At 55.5% G+C, this 19,316-nt stretch overlaps 1 protein-coding gene across 3 annotated transcripts; it reads right to left on the reverse strand.

Moving 5' to 3' along the window:
- Nucleotides 1–200: 200 nt before the first annotated feature.
- Nucleotides 201–15,657, reverse strand: Grk6 (G protein-coupled receptor kinase 6). Of its 3 annotated transcripts, XM_055595810.1 has the most exons (17): nucleotides 15,459–15,657; nucleotides 11,666–11,761; nucleotides 10,661–10,773; nucleotides 10,452–10,529; nucleotides 10,046–10,146; nucleotides 9,671–9,763; nucleotides 9,518–9,581; nucleotides 9,266–9,406; nucleotides 8,743–8,933; nucleotides 8,022–8,059; nucleotides 7,843–7,932; nucleotides 6,649–6,857; nucleotides 6,429–6,566; nucleotides 2,120–2,257; nucleotides 1,904–2,038; nucleotides 1,726–1,727; nucleotides 201–1,286 (listed from the first exon to the last, which is right to left on the reverse strand). In XM_055595810.1, exons 1-17 carry the CDS (start codon nucleotides 15,508–15,510, stop codon nucleotides 1,196–1,198), a joined length of 1,770 nt encoding a protein of 589 aa, XP_055451785.1. In that variant the 5' UTR covers nucleotides 15,511–15,657; the 3' UTR covers nucleotides 201–1,195. The 3 variants fall into 3 exon arrangements, with proteins under 3 accessions (XP_055451785.1, XP_055451783.1, XP_055451784.1); XM_055595808.1 differs by lacking the exon at nucleotides 1,726–1,727; XM_055595809.1 differs by having other exon boundaries at nucleotides 201–1,727.
- Nucleotides 15,658–19,316: the final 3,659 nt, after the last annotated feature.

A 19,316-nucleotide genomic window follows, 5' to 3' on the forward strand; every position in this document is an offset into this window, starting at 1 on the left:
ATCCAAGGCTGTGTCCCACCTAGGAGTGGAAAACCCAGGGACTGAGTCCCCACACCAAGGTCTGGTTGGAGTCCCAAGGACTCCTCAGCTTTTGAAGGCCAACTCCAGCCCCATCCGGGTCCATCTCCAATCCTTTCCAGCTGGGCCAAGAAACCAGTAAGAATTCTCGAAACAGCAGAAATAAAAGAGGCAAGCAGGGGTGGCTGGCCAGCCTTGTGCTCAGACTGTATTTGCACAGACACGTGGCAGCTCACATTGGTCACACAGACACATGGCAGCTTATATTGGCTTTAAATATGGAAAAGCCAGGGCCTTATGGTCCCATGCTGTCCTAACTCTAGCATCAGGACAGCCATCACAGTCTGGGAAAGGCCAGGGCTAGGGTTTGGGGCTTAGGCACAGCCGCACCCTACCCTCTTCACACAGACACACACTCACCCTGCCCCAATAGGCACACACAGGGTCAGATGGATTATTGCTGGGCACATGTCTACTTTTAGGAGGGATTCTGGAATGTTGGAGGGCCTGGGCTGGGGCGTTTCTGAAAAAGATGTCTTGAGGATATGACCCAGAAGCAGATACTGTGCTCTGGGAGCTGGAAGGCAGAGGGCGACCCGCCTGGGCAGTGGTCGGTGGGGCCCGGTCAGCTCAGTCTGTGGCTACACCGCTGCCTGGGGCCTAGAGGACACAAAGCCCCATCTCCGGCTCTGACAAAGGCTGAGGAAGAGTGAAAGCATTGGGCAACCAGAAGGTGGAGGCCTGTGTCCATAACAGCAGGCACAAATCTCACTTGGAGGTTGGCGGCGGCCAGCGGTCTGACCTGGCCCATACTCTGCTCATCTGCACTGGGCCTGAGAAACCGCGTTTGGCACTGGCTCCTCTGCCAGCTCCTGGCTCTCCCAGCTAGGGCGAGTTGTCCTGGAGTGCCATGTCCAGGGTGGAATTAAGAACGCTCTGATAGCTATATACATTCGTACAAATACATAAATACATAAAGCCCCGAGCTCCACACAGGAGAGCCGAAGGGACGCACCTTTGTCCCAAGATGGCCTAGGCCTTGTCAAACTCAGTTGGGCCAGGGGCTGAGGGACGGAGGACACTGGGGACAGCTCCGGCTGTGTTCCCCAGGCCACGACTTGAATGGACAATGGGGAACACCACTGTGCAAAACTGTAAACGTCACTGAGAGTAGCTGCTACCGCCAACCACCGGAGGGCGCCTCCGCCTGGGGGCTAGAGGCGGGTGGGGAGCTCTTCCTCACTGTCGCTGCAGGTTCCACAGCAATCCTGGAGGACAGGGAGAACATGGAGGGAGAGAGGCACAGCAGGTGCCATTAATCACCACAGGCCGACCAAGGCCAGGGTTATGCCCAGAGAGGGTTGGTGGGGTTCCCACAAGAGGCTTAGAGCTGCAGCTCAGCCACACATGGGTGCTGTCAGGGTACAGCTTTCTGGCAACAGATTGAGGTAAGACTAGGAAGCTCCCAGGGTCTGTCAAAGCAAGGCCTCTGTCCATCCCCTGGACAGACTCAGGCACAAGGAGCCAGATGCTAAGCAAGGTTAGCAGCTTGAGGGGGTCAGGGTGCAGGGAGCAAGCAGCAGGGAGGGGGCGGGTGAGGTGGGCACCAGACTTCTTTCTCCTACATCTCGCTCTGTCATGGAAGGGCTGCCCGGGCTCCCCACAGTGAGGCAGCAAGGCCAACCATGAGGAGCCCACACTGCTCACCTCTGGAAAGAGAAAAGAGGCCATGAGACCAGCCAGGCGTCAGGGATAGGCAGGAGTGAGGCGCTGTAGGCACCGCCAGGGCTGGAAGATGCCCACTCCCAGGGTGGGCCCCGGCTCCCTCCCACCCGTATCCCAGTGGAGCAGGCTGGGGCCCAGGTGAGACCCTGCCAGGACTTACTTGGCGACTGAAGAGCCTCTGTAGCAATCCCTTCTTGGGGGGTGCCGGGGGCTGGCCCTTCCAGTCCAGGTCTGGGGGGACGGACCCATCCAGCCCAAAGACATTTAGTTCCTGGAAGCACTCAGTCTCCACCATCTACCAGGAACAGGCCGCTGTGAGAGTTGGCCCCACGGATGCCCTGCCTGGAGCCCACCCCACTAGCAGGGTAATCCCTACCTCATTCTGCCAGGGAATAGACACACTACCCGTGGCAAACTTCTGGTAGAAGTCTTGGTCCGTGGGCTCCAGATCCACGCCTTTAACTGTAGAGAACTGTTCAATGTCCAGAACATCCTTGCAGTAGATAGCCTGGGGCTGGGGGTGGACAGAGGGAGCAGTCAGGAGGCCTTGAGGCTCAGTCCCCCGGGCTGGATCTGCCTGGCACCTGCAGCTCCCTGGTTTGGAGAGAGCGGCAAGGTGGGCCCATATTCCTCAGCCTAGCCCTCTGCTGTCTCTCAGGTCGAGGCTCTGGACCTCTCTGTGCAGGGACTGCACAGGCCTGGTGCTGGGCTGAGCTGGCCTTCCACATACACAGAACTGCCCAGCTGTGCCGCTGGGGTTGGGGTGGGAAGGGGACTGCTGGCTCCCGACTTGGGGCCTGGATGGGGTCTCCCTCTAAGACGTCCAGTGCTGGGCAGTCTTCCCAGCCACTTCCCAGCCCCTGCTGACATCCGCACCGAAGGCCGCTTCTTTTCTAACTCAATACACTGCTTTCAAAATCTCACCCCACAGGAAGGTAATTAAATATTACCTTCCATTTTACCTTCCTGGGGCTGGCAGTGTAGCTCAATGGCAGTGCACTGGCTCAGGAGGCCTGAGCCCCGGCTTCCATCCCCAGCGCGCACACGGTACCCACTCTCCCACTTACGGTGAAACACACATCACTATCATGTAAAAGGGTAGATCTAACCTGCAGAACCCTGACAAGATAAAGCACACACGGCTGTGTAGTTTTATGCCAGCATACATACTGCAGCAGAAAGAAGGCGGGAGTCCGCAAGTTCAAAGCTACGTAAGGCAACACAAGGGCACCTCATCTCAAAAAATAAAAGTAGAGAGCATTATTCCTGATAGTCTCACCCCCAAGGAGAAAAAACCTCATGTCAACTATGAAAGAATAAAATTTCTATCCACAGAATAGAATATTATCCCTCTCTACAGAAGAATGAAGCGTCGGCATACGCTACCGCACGGATGAACCTTAAGAGCACTCTTAGTAAGGAAGCCAGCCATGAGCATCGTGTGCAGCACGGCCGCGTCTACCTCCATACCTCAAGATCAGACATCTGGAGAGGACCAGAGCTCTCCTGTGCAGGAGGGAAAGCTCTGGAGCCCTGGTGGACACAGGGTTTTGTGTGGGTTCTGGAGGGACTGGTGAAAGCGTGCTGAACTCCTGGTGAGTCACAGCCCCTTCACTGAAGCAGTCACACAGGTCAGCTGGAAGGCTCATCAGAACAGCCATTAAAAATGTACCGTCATCTGGCGGCGGTGCAAGCCTTTAGCCCCAGCATGCGGCAGGCAGAGGCAGGCGGGTCGCTGACCAGGCCAGCCTGTTCTACAGAATGAGTTCCAGCACAGCCAAGGCTACACAGAGAAACCCTGCCCTCCCCTCCTTCCCACAAAGAAATGATTGTTGTGTGCTGGCCTAGAGGTTTAAAGCTCCTCTAGGGATCTGACAGCTCTGGCTTCCACATGAATTCACATGCACACACACAGATACACAAGTTCACATGCACACACACAGATACATGAGTTCACACACACACAGAACATGAATTCACATGCACACATCCACATAGACACACATGAACTCACATGTATACACCTACACAGCTACTCATGCAGACAAGTAATTAAAAAAATAAGAGGGAGGGTGGAGCCAGAGGAGAGGAGGGAGGGGCTACAATCGGGATGTGAAGTGAATAAAAATACATAGTCAAGTTTGCTTTTTCATAGTGCTTCAAAGGTTAAGTTGCAAGCCCATGACCGTTTCTCACTGTGAACATATGAGCATAGGCGGTGTAAGAATTTCAGTGAGGTGATCCGTACACTGTAGGGATCAGCCTGCGGCAGCATGATGAAACCAGACCTGTTCAGTTCAAGGCAGCTCGCGACAATGCTCACCCTCTCGGGAGGCGTGTGCCTACCATCTGAGCCATCGCTCAGAGGTTCCTTCACTGGCCTCCCCAGGTTACACTCGTATCCTCTGACCACACCCACACCTCACATTAGGTTCCAGCCACACTGGTCTCATGGTTCCAGTTCTACGGCCTAGGCTGATCCAGCCGCAGGGCTTCAGCCTGCTCCTCCCTCCTGCACCGCCTGAGCCCTCACATCCTGGCGAGGCTCTCCCTCAGTTCTACTTACGCATCAGCTCCTTGGAGACTATCCTAAGGTGGATGCCCCTCACCACTGCCTTCCTAGCCTGCTTTTTCTCCTCTGTCCCACTCAGGACTGCCTGAATGCCTCCCTGCTTATCAGCTTAGTTTGCTGTTTCCCTGATGAGAGCTAAGGACAGGCCTGTCTCTGTGGATCTCAGGTGTCCAAGGTCTGGCACACAGGCATTCAGGTATTTGTCAAATGCAGCAATGCACACAGCTGACAGCCATCAACCTGGTCAGCCTGTCACCTGAAGACTTTCCCAAGGCTCCTGACAAACTGTCAGTCTCAGGACCCAGTGCCCACAACCTTACAGGAGGAAGGCAAACACATGACCCAGTCCTGGGCAAGCAGAACTTTTCCTCTGACGTCACAGAGGAACCCAAATTAAGAAAGAACCATGGGACAGAGCCCTAGCAGCCCAGCACAAAGCCCCAGCAACAGCCCAGAGAGACTTCCAGCCAAATGAACAGCAGACACTGCACTGGGCCGAGGCTCGAGCAAGGCCTCTGCTTTCAGGCTTGAATATTTAGAGGACATGTTGCCCACAGGGCAGCTAGTCCACAAGATGCTTAGTTCACGGTGAAGCACTCTAGAAGGGAGATTCTGGGACTAGAAAGGTGGCTCCGCGGCTAAAGGTATGCACTGTAGCTGTAGAGGATGTGGGCCAATTCCTCGAACTCATACACACAGGAGCTCACAGCATCTGTCACTCCATTTCCAAGAGGATCTGAGGCTTCTGACTTCTGTGGCAGCTGCACGTCTGTCTACACACATACATACACAGACATACACACACACAGACATATGTCCTGAGAATTCTGGTATTTGGGTTTCTTTGAAAAATACAAAATCAGCCAGGCATGGTGGCACATACTTTTAATCCCAGCACTGAGGAAGCAGAGGCAGGCAAATCTCTGTGAGTTTGACGCCAGCCTGGTCTACATAGTCCAGGACAGAAAGGCTACACAGAGAAACCCTATCTTGAAAGAAAAACAAACAACGAAAAACCACCACCAACAAAAACACAGAAGTATTTTTCAGAGTGTATACAAATGCTAGAGTCCTAATAGGTGGAGCTGGTGGTTCTAGAACCCTGATAACTGGGGTTGGTGGTTCTTGGTTGTTCAGAGGGCCTGGCTGTGGTTTGTTAGTAGTCAAAAGGAAACAGGAAGAAAGAAATTAGATTCAGAAATCAACAGCCCCCGTCCTTCTTTCTCTATCTAGTGATGGGGGATGAAACAGGGGACAGGGGATAAAGGGTGCAAAAAAGAATCCACCAAGTAGCAATGAGAAAAAACAGACGAATACATAGACATGCACAGACAAACACATACATAGTCAAGAAGAAGATAAAGGTTTTAAAGTAAAATTTCCTTTCTTTCCTTCTTTCCTTTTTATTTTCTTTCCTTTCGACAGGGTTTTTCTGTGTAGCCTTAACTGTCCTGGACTCACTTTGTAAACCAGAACTCAGAGAGATCGCCACTGCCTCCTGAGAGTTGGGATTAAAGGTGTGCACCACCATGCCTGATTAAAATACAATTTTAAGGAGGCAATTTTCTGCCTGAAGACGCTGGCACGACCATCTCTGCTTCCTTTGGAAATGGACTAGTCCCCTGGGTCAGAGAGGCATGTGATCCAGGTGTCCAGTGAGGCTCTCCAGCCAACAGTTTTTGCTTCCAATTCCTGAACAAGAGTGCACTGGGTGGCTAACTAAGAAGACGTGAGCCTGAGCTACGAGACCATGCCACACTCCCAGGGAAAGGATGCCTGCCATGGAAGACCAACCAATTCCTGTACAGACAGGAAGCGAGTTTCTGTGTCTACCCCCCATTCTAATCTGGTAGAGCAAAGCTCACATGATGTTGGGCTTTTTATGTCTACAAGCCTAGTATTATTTTACACAGACACTCATGTACTTGTGCATGCGCGTGCATGCACTCACGCGCGCGCGCGCGCGCGCACACACACACACACACACACACACACACACACACACACACGCTCATGCATACATATTGGCGGTGGCGGCCCAAGCCCTGGCCACTGTTTTCCTCCCCCCGGCCCCTGGCTTGGCCTGCCGTTAGCAAGGATGAGCAGGACTTACGTCAGGCTTGAAAGGCGGTTCCAGCATGCCAGCTTCCAGCCGCTTGAAGTTCAGTTTCTTGAAAAGGGGGTGCTCCTTTACCTCACGGGCACCCCCTCCTCGACACCCCAACCGCTCAGCAGGGTCCTTGCTGAGGAGCTGTGGAAGGCAGGGGGGGTTAGGGCACCTGAGTGTGAACGAGGTGCCCAGCTCCACCGGGGCCGCCTCTGCCCATTGGCACCTGCGAACAGAGCGAGCGCGCCTGTGGGGAGAAGCGCTCCGTGTAGTCCTCGGGCACCTCCCTCACCAGCCGCTCCACCTCTTCCCGCTTGATCTTCTTCTTCCTCTGCTGGAAGGGTGACTGGCCTGCAATCATCTCGTAGAGGAGGCAGCCCAGTGCCCACCAGTCAGGGCTGAACGTGTACCGTTCATTCTTCACCACCTCGGGGGCTGTGGGGACCAGTGTGAGTGTCAGGTAAGCAGTGAGGACAGAGGGTCTCCTCAGATCCCCAACAAGAACCAGGGCATCAATGCCAACACCCACTGGCTAGGCAGGCATGTCACGGGCTTGGTGGGGACTTTTCAACCAATGTAAGAAAGCACAGCTCATCAACAGCAGCTGCTGTGGTGTTTTCATGGGGGAACTTGGGCCCCAGTGCTGGAGTTTGCTGAACTCAGGGCCACACAAATGTCAGGCAAGTGCTCTATGGGTTGCATCCTACCCAGAACCCCCAACTTCTTTTTTACATGAAGCTGTTCAGCTTATTAAATGTTGGCAATCAATTCAAATTATTCTAAAACCAACGCAACTTCAGAATTAACACAGGCCGAATCAGGACCATGTAGCTACTGACTTGTGACTCTGATTTCACAGGGGTTAGAACACCCACTGCCCACCTGACACTGACCCCGACCCCACCCCCACCCCAACAGTGGCCTACAGGGCTCTCCCTTCCACATCTCCTTTCATTTCAGCACCCTCAGGGAGCAGCTCTCAGGAGGTTTCACAGGAGAACAGAGGCTGAAAGTGGGGCACATTCCCCAAGGTAGAGCCTGGAGAGCCAGGACTACATGGTGCCCACAGTCCATGGGCTGGGTCTCTGCTGCCCACACCTCAGGTGGGCATGCTAGTCCAGGCATGGGCCAGGCAGGGAACACTGCCATGGATAGGCCTTGCCTTTCTCTTCGATGTCACAGGGCCCCCACCGCAGCCCTCAGTGTTCAATAAGCACCCAGCAAACGACCAGCATGGGTCACAATGTGGGGGGCTGGCTAAGTCTTGGTCTCCCAAGTCACAAAACAACAGCAGCCGCCGTGTTGGTGTGGGCTGTTAACTACTGGAGGGGAGGAGACACCCCAGCACAGCAGTGGGTAGGCCAGCCTAGGACAAGGGGATCCAGGAGACTGGCTGGTGTACGAGGTCAAAGCGACTTACCCATGTAGCCCACAGTGCCCACACGACCCTTGATGGTCTGGCCCTCAGGCACATGTACAGCCAGTCCCAGGTCAGAGATGCGGATGTGGCCTGGGGGGGGGGGCAGCGACTCGGGTGGGCTCACTGCTGGGCAGGCCTTCCCATCTCAGCCCGCCTCCCACCCGGGCCTTCTCACCCACCATGGTCATCCAGCAGGATGTTCTCTGGCTTTAGGTCCCTATGGGGAGAGAAAGGTGGGGTCAGATGCCCGTTTTCCAGGGAGCCAGCCAGAGGCAGTCTCTCTCATATCTCAAGCGCCTGCAGGGATGAGGCGTGGAGCAAGGTGAAAGAGCACTGTTCTCCTCAGGCAGCAGCAAACTCAGGGGAGCAGGCAAGGACCCAGAGAGCCAGAGCCTCAGGGACTTTCTACGGTAGTGACAAGTGGCTCCAGTCCAAGGGACTCCCACCCAGTGGGGGACCCGCCCGGGGGAGGGGATCCTTGGACACCACCTTTGTTCACCCTTGATGTCGAAGCTCCTTTCCCCCTTCTCTGTCACATGAGGCTACTCCTCCATCCTGAGAGGGCCCCTGTGAGGCTCAAGGAAATCTCCACCCATTACCACGAGCAGGGCTCTCTACTTCTGAGCCCACCCGTGAGGCAGGAATGAGGGTCTCCCCAAAATCAGAACTCACACGTTGGTCAGCCAGCCAGAGCCCAAAACCTAGGTCTGAAGCACTGAAATCTATCACCTATGAGAGGGTTCGAGCCTGGAGCCAGCCTCAGCTTGTGACTAGACAAACTCCCAGCACACCACCTTCCCACTGTCTACCAAACTACCAAACAGGCAGCCTCAGCCACCACCAGGATCTAACCGCTGCCCTAGCCAGGAAGGACCGGGAATGGGCACCCGAGACGCTCACCTGTACACAATGCGCTCCTGGTGCAAGTCCTCCAGGCCACAGCAGATCTCGGCGGTGTAGAAGACGGCACGAGCTTCCGGAAAGCCAGCCTGACCCATGTGGTAGATGTGGAACTTCAGGTCTCCTCCGTTCATCAGTGTCAGCACCAGGCACAGGGCATCCTTGGTCTCGTAGGCGTAGGCCAAGCTCACCTGTGCTCAGGAGACCCACACCCTCAGACGGGAGCTGTTGGGGGTGCTTGGTGTGTGTGTGTGTGTGTGTGTGTGTGTGTGTGTGTGTGTGTGTATACATGTGAGAGTGTGCACACACGCACACACACACACACACACACGCGCGCGCTAACCCAACACCCAAACAATCTTCTGCGTGCCACTCCTCAGGGCGCAGCAGGCTCCCTGAGCCTGGACAGCACTCCTACCCCACCCTTTTTGGGGGCTGTCCAGGGCAGGCAGGGACAGGGCTCCGGTGGGGGAGGGGGACACGGTGAGCGGGTGACGGGAAGGGAGGGCGCCTGTGTACTTACTACAAACCTACTGTTCACTTTCTCCAGGATCTGCTTCTCGTTGAGCGCCATGGCCTCCCCTTTCCGCTTCTTGATGCGTTTCTTTTCCAGTTTCTTGCACGCATACATCTTGCCTGTGGCCCGCACCTGGCAGGCACATACCTGGAGCCAGGGTAGACGGGAACAAATGGAGCCAGCCATGCTCTTGCTGGAGGTGGGCTCAGGCCTACTGGGCCCAGTCTAGTGCACCTGGCAAGGCCCAGTGCCACTCACCTCACCGAAGCCACCCTTGCCCAGGACTCGGTACTGCCTGAAGGTGTTTTTGGTCACCGGCTGCCTACAGGTGAGAGTAAAAGAAACAAGTGTTTGCGCAAGCAGGCCCTAGGAGGAAAGCCCGCGGCGGGCACAGGCCAGCGGGGAGCTCACCTTTCCAGCCACTTCCACTGCAGGAAACGGTTGAAGTACAGGCTGTCGAGGTAGTTGGCGAAAGGGGCCATGCTTAGGTACTCATGGGTCAGCCTGTAGAGAGAGGCTCCACCTGTAGACAAGCCCAGGGCGCCAATTCCCTGTCTGAGGGCCCAGGCCTCCCCTCCACGTGTGCTCAGCCCCGGTGCGGCATCCTTATCCTCGAACAAGCTCATTGAAGCACCAACAGGACACAGGCATGCCAAGCCGAGCAAGGAAGCAACCGTGAAGTTCAAACAGCACGGACAGGAAAAGGAACTGAGCCTGCTCCAGATGTCATGGCCCACAGCGCCCCCTCCCCAGTGTAATTCCAGATTTGTGGGCTTGGAGCCTTACCGGGTTAGCTCCTGGAAGAGGTCTTTGCAGGGTCCCTGCTCTAGCCGCTGGGCGCAGTCACTCACCAGCTGCCGGGGGACTTCAGGGATGAGGTCAGGACCCTGGGGACAGGCCACACACAGGTCAGTGCAGAGGGCTCTCCTGGCACCACTGCCAGATGTCTGTGGGTACCAAGGGTGGCTGTGGTGGGTCGCGCAGCTGCTGCCTCTTTGCTGCCCCCTCACTGAAGACAGGGCAAGGCAGCCGCTGGCAGGCTGCCTGACCCAAGCTCAGCCTGAGCCCTGGGCTTCGTGCCCACGGCTGCCTGGAACAGCTCCCAGGCACTCACTGCCCAGGCTGTGGTCACTCTGCCTGTTGTCACTGGGCCCTGCTTGCTGCTGTCACCTCTCCATCACTGCTCACTCACCGTGTGGCTCAGAAAATTCTGCATTAGCCGCCGCCCACATGCCTTCCGGTTCTCATCTGGGGTCACTTCATACTCGGCCTGTAGAGTGAGAGGCAAGGAAGCCTGAGGCTGGGTGGAGAGACAGATGCGTGTGTGGGGGCGGGAGGAGCAGTGGCCAGGGCCTCCGCCTGCCCTCTCTGCTGGGCTGGGCCCTGGGGCCCGACACTCACCACCCCATCCAGGAAGGCAGTACATCGGGTCAGCTCAGGCCGAGTGGCGCAGAACTCACGGAATAACAGGCGCCCGATGGGCTGCCGCTCACACAGACTGTGGTAGTCACGCTCTGCGGGCCAAGAGAGGAGCTGCTGGGACAGGCTTACAACTCACTGGCAGGACACTCTGCTTTATACCCCTACGTGTGATCCAAGACCTCTACCCCCAAAGAGTAGTAGCCTTTATCTTCTCCAGAGCCCTCACTACCCTCTTCAGGTGGGCACCACTGTGATTCCGGTGTAACTTGGGGCTATGGGACCCAGAGAAGTGGGTTAATCAGCTCAGTGTCACTCAGCCAGGAGTCTGGGCTCCGGAGGACAGCCTCATTCCTCTTGTCTGCTGGTTCACAGACTTGCCAGTCAGTTCTGGGGCTGGGTGTGGTCTGTGAGGTTCCGGCCCGGCCCAGCCCAGTTCTACACCTGTTGCCTGCCTGGCGAAAGTGTGAGAGGAAGCTGTGGCTTCCTCTGTTCTCAGCTGGGCCCCATCCCAAGCAGGGCACATGCTACCCACACGTTAGCCGTCAACATAGGTCGGGGCCACCTAAGGAACTGCTCAGATCCTCAGCCAAGAAGCAGGAAGGGGTGAGCCCTTCCGCCACCTCTACAAGTAACTATCACACTCCTCTAGCTTTGCTGGGTACCCTAGGCTGGCCTAGCCAAGGCTCACAGCACAGGCCTGGAGTTCCAGACCCGCTGGGCCCAGGCTGACTTTCCCTCCCATGTTTCTTTTACCTCCCTCCAGGGCAGCCCAGCCTTCCTCTCTTCCCCAGGCCCACTCCACTGATACCAGTCAGTGCCAATTCTCTGCCCTCCACCCATTTCAGACCCAGGAACTGAAACTGGGCTGGAGTATGCAGTCTCCATCTTCCTGGACAGCCCCTCTCCCACAGCACCCCTGTGACCAGGGCTCCTCCTGGGTAGCCCCAGCCTGCTCCTGCAGCCTGGAGTTCCGCCCCGCCTCACCGAGGCTGAGCCGAAGTTCCTCACACTGGCTGATATGGGGAAACTGCAGCATCTGGCGCCATTTCTTGCTCTTGCCTTTGCGATTCCCGCCGCCACCTGCAAGAGCAAGCAGGAACCAGGTCTCGCCGCAGGCCTGAGCCACCTGCCTCCGAAGCTTTCCCTCAACGCTTGGCCCAGAGGCTCTCTGTTCAGCCAAGCCTGCTGTGGGACTCCTTCCACACACTCCAACACACCCTTAGCAAGTTCTAGGATGCACACACCCTTCTGCACACCCATGCGCTCGGCTCCCAGGAGAACCAAGAAGAGCACTGAGGACATTCCAGCACAAGCCTGGCCCCATTCACTACTTGTACTCAGTGGGAATTCTACAGGTTAAGAAGGTAGACAAGAGCTGGGCCATGGTGGTGCACACATTTAATCCCATCACTCGAGAGGTAGAGGCAGACAGATCTCTGAGTTCCAGGCCAGCCTGGTCTACAGAGTGAGTTCCAGGACAGCCAGGGGTAGCCAGAGAACTTTGCCTCAGAGGAAGGAAGGAACGAACGAAGGAACGAAGGGAGACAATAAGCCAGGCAGGGCAGCACTCGCCTTTAAACCCATCATTCAAGAAGCAAGTTTATCTCTGAGTTTGAGGCCAGCCTGGTCTACATGTCGGTTCCAGAAAAGCCAAGGCTAGACAGTAAGACCCTGGTCTTTAAAAAACAAAACAACAATAACAACAAAAACCAAGCAAACTAACAAAAAATAAACTAGACAGTGGAGGATGTTACCTAAGACAACAAGGCATGCCAGCGAGAGATTCTGCGTCCAGGACATGCCTGGGATGCCAGGGCGGTCTGGGCAAGCCCCTCAGGCCCTAACACTGTGTTGGACCAGAACTATCTCCCTGTCCACAGCCAGGTGAAGGGAGAAGGCTGGCACTCAGGATGCTGAGCCTGCTGGGATGCCTCCAGAGCCTGGCAGGTCGGTTAAATGTGTGCTTCAGCAGTCCCCACCCCCACCTGCACAAGCCTGAGGACAAGCAAACTTGACTAGAACTGTGAAAACTAAAACTTATAAAAAGAGGCTGGAGGTGGTGGCATACGCCTTTAACCCCAGCCCTAGGGAGGCAGAGACAGGTTCTCTGTGAGACTGAGCCAGCCTGTCTACACAGTGAGTTCCAGGACCATCAGGGCTACACAGGCACAGTCTCAGAACAAACAAACAAAAAAAGCACACTGCAGGCAAACAGCATGGCAGAGGAGGAGCCTTAGTGTCTCTGGGACACTAAGGATGTTGGGAGGGGCCTGAGCCATGCCACCTCCTGGACCTGAATCTTCATCACTGCACACCAACACCATCCAGTTTCCATGGCACCTCCAGAGGCGCTGTAGGGTGAGTGAGAGAGACTTGTCCAGCACTCAGCAGGACTGTATAAAAAGGTAAGACCCAGCTCTAATTTACTGACAGCCTAGGGCAGTCATCTGCCCTTGCCTGGCCTCAGTTTCCCCAGCACTGTCTATCTGACCCAGTGTAAGTGGTACAGGGGGCAAAGCTGCCTTCTGGGAAAGGGGCAGGGCTGAGTCCCTGACTGGTCTCCCAGGAAGAAGGAAGTGTGGCAGTGTCTCCTTGAGAAACTCTTGTGGCCCTGCTGCAGCCTGCACTCCATGTGGCCCACAGCCATTGCTTCATTCCTCCCAGTCCTCCTCCACCCAGATCCCTCCCCTGCATCTGCCTGCCTCCCCCAGCAGTCACTTCCTCCTCCCTCCTCCCAGCTGTGTCAGGGCGAGTGCAAAAAGTCACATGCAAATATCCTGTCCCAGAACTGGCTGCCAATCTGTGGGGCTCCTCTCCCCCTACCATGCCCTCCTCCTGTGTGCCTCTGGCACCTGGGCAAAAAAAAAGAAAATCCAAGTGAGAGTGCAGCTTCCAGGGTCAAGGCCCTGAGATCACGGAGGCTCTGAGCGGTGACTGACAGCGGGAGAGAATTCAAGCCCCATTCTCAAATTCAAGTTCTTACCCACCTCTAACATGACCAACTCACCTTTAAGCCTAGCACTTGGGAGGCACTCTACAGAGCAAGCTCCAAGTACACTGAAACTAATATATGTATATGTATAGTGAGACCTCCTCAAAAACAGAATCAACAAAAAAGAGCCAACAGTATATGCATAACACACGTTTCCCAAATGCTGACAGCCTCTGGACATTTGAAAAGCTGGTCCCAAGCTGCCAGCTGTTTTGTGAAATGATTTTAACACAACCAGTTCATGGGTATTAGAAGACTCCATGACAATGAGGCTCTCCTTAAAGTAAGTAAATAAATAAATAAATAGGACGAGGATGTGGAGGGGCAGGAAGTATGTCAAAAGCCATGCAGGTGTGTATGGGGGTCATGGGCAGTCTGGGATATAGGTCCTCTAAGAAGGCACTAGCCCCCATTCTGGCCATACTATTATGTGCTTCATCCAAGATCCAGCAAAGACTGTGCAAAGGTGCACAGAGTGTCTGGCCCAGCAAGGCAATGCCCTCAGTAGGCTGGGGCCCGAATTGGCTAGCCCTAGGAAGTAAGGCCTGGCCCTGGCTCTCCTCACCCCTCCTCCCTGGCCGGCTGGATGACGAGGCAGAACAGAATCGGCAGATGCCCCCAGAGGCTGAGAGGAAGGCCCAGCCCCTGAGTCTGATAAGGGACAGGAGATAAGATAGCCTCCCTTGGGCACTAGGGACCAGCGTGCCCATCCCATTTCCAGACAACACCTCCTTGGGTGTGACACGCACTGGGTAGCAAAGGACATCAGGAGCTGCACCACACCGGGGGGCTTCTGAGCTTCCTAGATTCTACCGGGCGTCATGCCTAAGCCTGGGCCAATTACAGCCTGGTTGGGCTAGTCTCTGACCTGAGCCTCAGTTTCCCACCTGTAACCTGACACAGACAGTGAAGCTGTGACTCTTTCAGCCGGGAAGTCCATCAAAGAGTGGAAAACTGTCACCATGTCCCTCCCCCAGAGTTCCAAAAAGAATCTTGTTCACTGTTGGCCCAGCACCCTGGACAGAGTAGTGCAGCATAGGTGTCTGAGGAGGCACCTGTAAGTGTAAGGTCTGGTCCTGGCCACCGAGGACCCTCACAGAGCAGGTGCCAAATACCACCTATAGTGAAACCAATGATCTCCTCCACAGCACGTCCATGTGCGCACACACTCCGTCCACCAGACTGCTTTCAGGGTTTTAACCTTGGAGTCCTAACAGCCCAGCATGCTCGGCTCCCACTTATTTCTTTGTGCTGGAACAGGGCATAGGCTTGCTGAATGCAAAAATCGTTGCCCATTCGCCCGTTTTTAGTGTCCAGAGTGGTGGGTCTGTGGGTGACATACGTGTCCAGAAGTTCCCCCCATGTCGGCTGGGTTGTCTATGCAAAGGCTCGGTTCATTCATTCTCCAATCTTTACAGATTACCAACTTTGTACTGCTCAGGGCATCTGGGCCTGGGGCACGTGGAGCACCTTCCTGCCTCTCACCTACTAGAGGCCTCAGACACACGCTCCTGGAAGCCCCGTCCCACTTTTGCTCTTCCTTCCCTTTCTCCTCCACCCCCCCACCCGCCTCAAGGCCCGCGGCGCGACCCCCGCCCCTCCTGGGCCCCAGGTTCCGGAGGTAGGTGCGGCGGGCAGGCCGGAAGGGCTCCCGTCTGCGCGAAGAGTCCTGGTGCAGACTGCAGGGCACGAAGGTAGCCGGGGCGCGGGAGCCCCGGGGAGCTCGGAGGGCGCGCGCCCGCGATCCCCGCACCCGGGCCTGGCCGCCCGCCTGCCTGGCCTCACCTTCCCGGGCCTTGAGTAGCACCGTGTTCGCTACGATGTTCTCGAGCTCCATGGGCTGCAGCGCCGCCCGGCCCGCCAGGCCGCGCCGCCGGCCGGGACCGCCCGCGAGAGCCCGGGCCGATGGCGACCGGCGCGGCTCGGCTCGGCTCGGCTCGGCTCGACTGACCGCGCCGCGGCCTCCCGGGCCTCCCGGGCCTCCCCGGCCGCCGCCGCCCGCCGCTCGCTCCGCGCCCCTCCCGGGCCACCGGCGCCCACCCCGCCCCGCCCTCTGTTTACTTGGCTCAGTCAATGGGCGAGCGGACGCTCCCCGCGCCGCGCTGCTATTGGTCAGCCTCCTTCTCCCGCCCCGCCCACGGAGCCGAGCACTCGCTTGCCGCGGAGAGGGGGCGGGCCCATGCGTCGCCTCTTCCTGGTTGGGCTGGGGGCGGGACTCGGCCCCTAGGTTCGAATTCCTAGGCCTTGGTAGGGCGCCGATCTGCCAATTAGGGCTGAGCCTCTGCCGGGGACTTGGAGGGTGGGCTCTGGGGGGGGGGGGGAGCCACGCCCGGGAGGCCTAACACGTGATTGGACTAAGGAAGCGTCAACCATGCAGCCTTGCGCTCTGATTGGGCTGTTGGGTGGGGGCGTGGCCGAGCGCCCGGGCTCGCAGGTGGGACGTCTGGGGTTTTGTCGCGGCCCGCTGTGCGTCCTGCCGGCCCGCAGGGAGCTTGGTTGGGGGTTCGTGGCCTGCCGTCGTCTCTTGAGCCAGCTGCTTCTGAAGGGCGCAGAAGGTCGGAGCGAGCGGAGGACCGAAGGGAGGATGTCGCCTTCCCAGCGGCGCACCGCCCCTCGCCCAGCCGCACCCGCACCCCGCCCCCGCAGCCGGATGTTGTGATTTCTCTCCTCCCACCCGCCCGGCCGCCTTCGGCCTCTGCTGCCTTATAAGGCAGCGCTGCCACCCCGAGTCGTTGAGGATGAGTTCACACCCGTTGTACAGGTGGGGAGCTGAGGCGCTGGATGTTGAGGGGCCGGGGAAAACAAGTTCCAATTTTTCAGCCCCTCAGCACAGTATAGTTCAGTACCCCCACTTCCTACTCCACACCTCTTTTCGCACAGCAGGAAACAGAGGCTTGTCCAAACTCGGGGATTAAGGAACAACCGGATCCTACTAGGTGTCTTTGATCCTTATTCATTCATTACTGAAAGAAAAAAAAAAAAAAAAAAAAAAACTGCTACTGCTTTCTCTCAGGCACCCAGCCAGGTTCCGGATATAGCTGTGACAGCAAGAAAGCCAAACTCAGTGCTTACGTGCTAGGCGGGAAGGACGGTGATGGTAATCCTGTAAATGATTTTAGAGTGATGCATGCTACTGAAACAAAGAGCCGGGAATATAGCCTCATGGTAGAGTGCGCTTAGCATGCCCACGCCCAAGTTTATTAAAGAGACCGGAAAGGTCTCAAGCCATGACATTTGAGTACACCCAAAGAGGCACTATGCCTAAAGTGAAGTTTGGCGAAGGAAAAATCGTAGGCGGCTCTAGAGTCCAGTGGTCTGAGTGAGACAGGCAAGGGTGTCATCAGTTAGATCATGGAAGGCATTGCCGTTTACAGAGAGGGGTTGGTTCTGTGAAATGCGAAGCTCATAGACGGTTTGTATTTACCAATGACAAGTGTCTAGTGGACTGTCGGGTACCAAGTGAGACCCGAGGGCTGGGTGAGAATGGGCACATTGAAGACCTGAGTTCCACCCTGGATTCACATGTGGAAGAGGACACTCAGTTCTGCTTGTGCTCTAGAACACACCATAAATGAATAAGTTAATGTACCTGAACAAATACATTTAAACGAGTGCAGCAGAAATAAGGGCTGAGGAGGAGGGCAGAGGCACCTCATGTATGCAGCACCTGTGGGCAGAGTGTCTTGGAGTTTGTGGTGGACATTGGCATGGGCTGGGAGAGCATACAATGACGCAGAGTCTTGGTGGAACCTGGACAAGGACCTTGGACTTGGTTTTGAGGGCAGTAGAGAGTTCTGGAGGCAGATTTTAAATAGAGTAGAAGTGCTTTGCTAAAGGGCTCTAGGCTGCCCTGGGGTGGGCCTGTGAATGGCAGGCTCTCTGCCTGGGTGAACACACTTCCACCCGGGAGGAGTCCCGGGAGCTGCAGAGGCAAACCCTGGCTCTGACTGAGAACACCGGAAAGGGGAGACAGGATTTACTCTCTTGGGTTCCTGGTAGCAGAGCCTGTTCCTAATGTTTCCAGCCAGGTCTTTGAAGTCTAGGAAGGGACCACCACAAGACAGCAGGAGGGGGTGGGGAGAGACAGAGGTGTCAAACCAGCTCTTCCTGGCATTGGAGAATTCAGCAGGCACCCTAGGAGCTGTACACTCTCATCCTGATCTTAAATTACCCAGAATCTGGTTTGGCTGCTTGCAACCAAGTATTTGCCTAAAACAGGAAGTAGGCCTTTTGGGATGAACCATTTGCAGAATGGTGGTACCCTGTACTTGAGTAGCACCAGGAGTGTGAACAAGTGAATTGAGACCCTCCTTGAGCTGGAATCAATGGGAGGTAGAGAGAAGAAACCAGCCGCAACTCGCAGGTTTTAGAGGTGTTTCTAAAGAAGGAAATTTAGCCCCGTCCTTCTGTGTTGACTGGCTTTTCCTGGGGGATGAAAACCCACCCAGAAAGCACACCATAGAAGCAGAACATGGAAACAGTCCTACCCAGCTCTAGCCTCATGAGCCAATGAGCTTATTGGGATTACTCACGTCCTAGGTGACTCAAAGGCAGCTGAATCACCTAGAAGCCCACCCACCCAGCACAGGTATGGACTTGGGGGACTGCCCATCTGGGGCTCCCTGCCCAGTGTGCAAACAGCTCTCCTAAAGAGTCCTTCTGGAGGAGAACTTGTCTCCTGCGTATATGACCTGTGAATCTTGAAAATGTCTAAGCTTTCTAAGCCTGATAAGTCTCATTAGTTTCCCTGGTCTTTTGCGACACCCCTTCCCCCATCTCTGGGAGGGAACGTCACAGTTTGGATGAAGTAACCACCCAGCAATTTGAGAGGTGCATTTCTTGGAATCTGACCTAGAGCAATCATTGCACTCAGGCCAAAGAAATAAGCATTCAAGGTTACTGACTGCAGCGTTGTTCAAAAGATGCATCGATTGAGTAAAATTTGGTCATTTTCTGTAGAGTAATGTACTGTGAACTGACAGCTTCTCCTCCTCCCTTCCTCCCTTCTTTCCTTCCTATCTTCCTTTCAACAAGCCCTTGATATTTGTCACCCATCCCAGCTGGTCTTGCTTTAGCCTCCCTACTAAGGATTATAAGTGTATGCCATGGCACCCAAACCCAACCAGTTTGCTTATTTTTAAACTACCAGCTGTGCCAGGTGTGTGGTGCATGCCTTTAATCCCAGCACTTTGGAGGCCAAGGAAGGCTGATCTCTGTGAGTTCAAGGCTGGCTTTGTATACAAAAATGAGATCCAGAGCAGCCAGGGCAATATAGAAAGACCCTGTCACAAAAAACCAAAACGAACAAAAAACCTGACCCCCTCACTCTGTTGCTGAGAACCTTCTGTGGCTTTTCACCGTGGGCAGCCTCTGAAGTGTCTAAAGCGTCCGTGGTCCTAACCCTCTGTGCTTTCTGGCATTCATACCCCAGTGTTTCCACCCAGAACAAGGTTGCATTGCCTGAGTGAGTTCAAATGAAAAGGATGCAGCAAACATGGCAGAGTCTAAGTCACTAAACGATGAGGCTTCCAGTTTCATTTCCTGTGCCCGAAATACTCGATAAACAAAATGCAATGAAGAAAAGAAAAGACACTCCAAACTCTCCAGCTGTCCTACAGATGTGCTGTTTGATCTGGGCCCCGT

The sequence above is a fragment of the Psammomys obesus genome, unplaced genomic scaffold (assembly GCF_907164565.1).
Source record: "Psammomys obesus unplaced genomic scaffold, mPsaObe1.curated_primary_1811, whole genome shotgun sequence".
Classification (NCBI taxonomy): domain Eukaryota; kingdom Metazoa; phylum Chordata; class Mammalia; order Rodentia; family Muridae; genus Psammomys; species Psammomys obesus.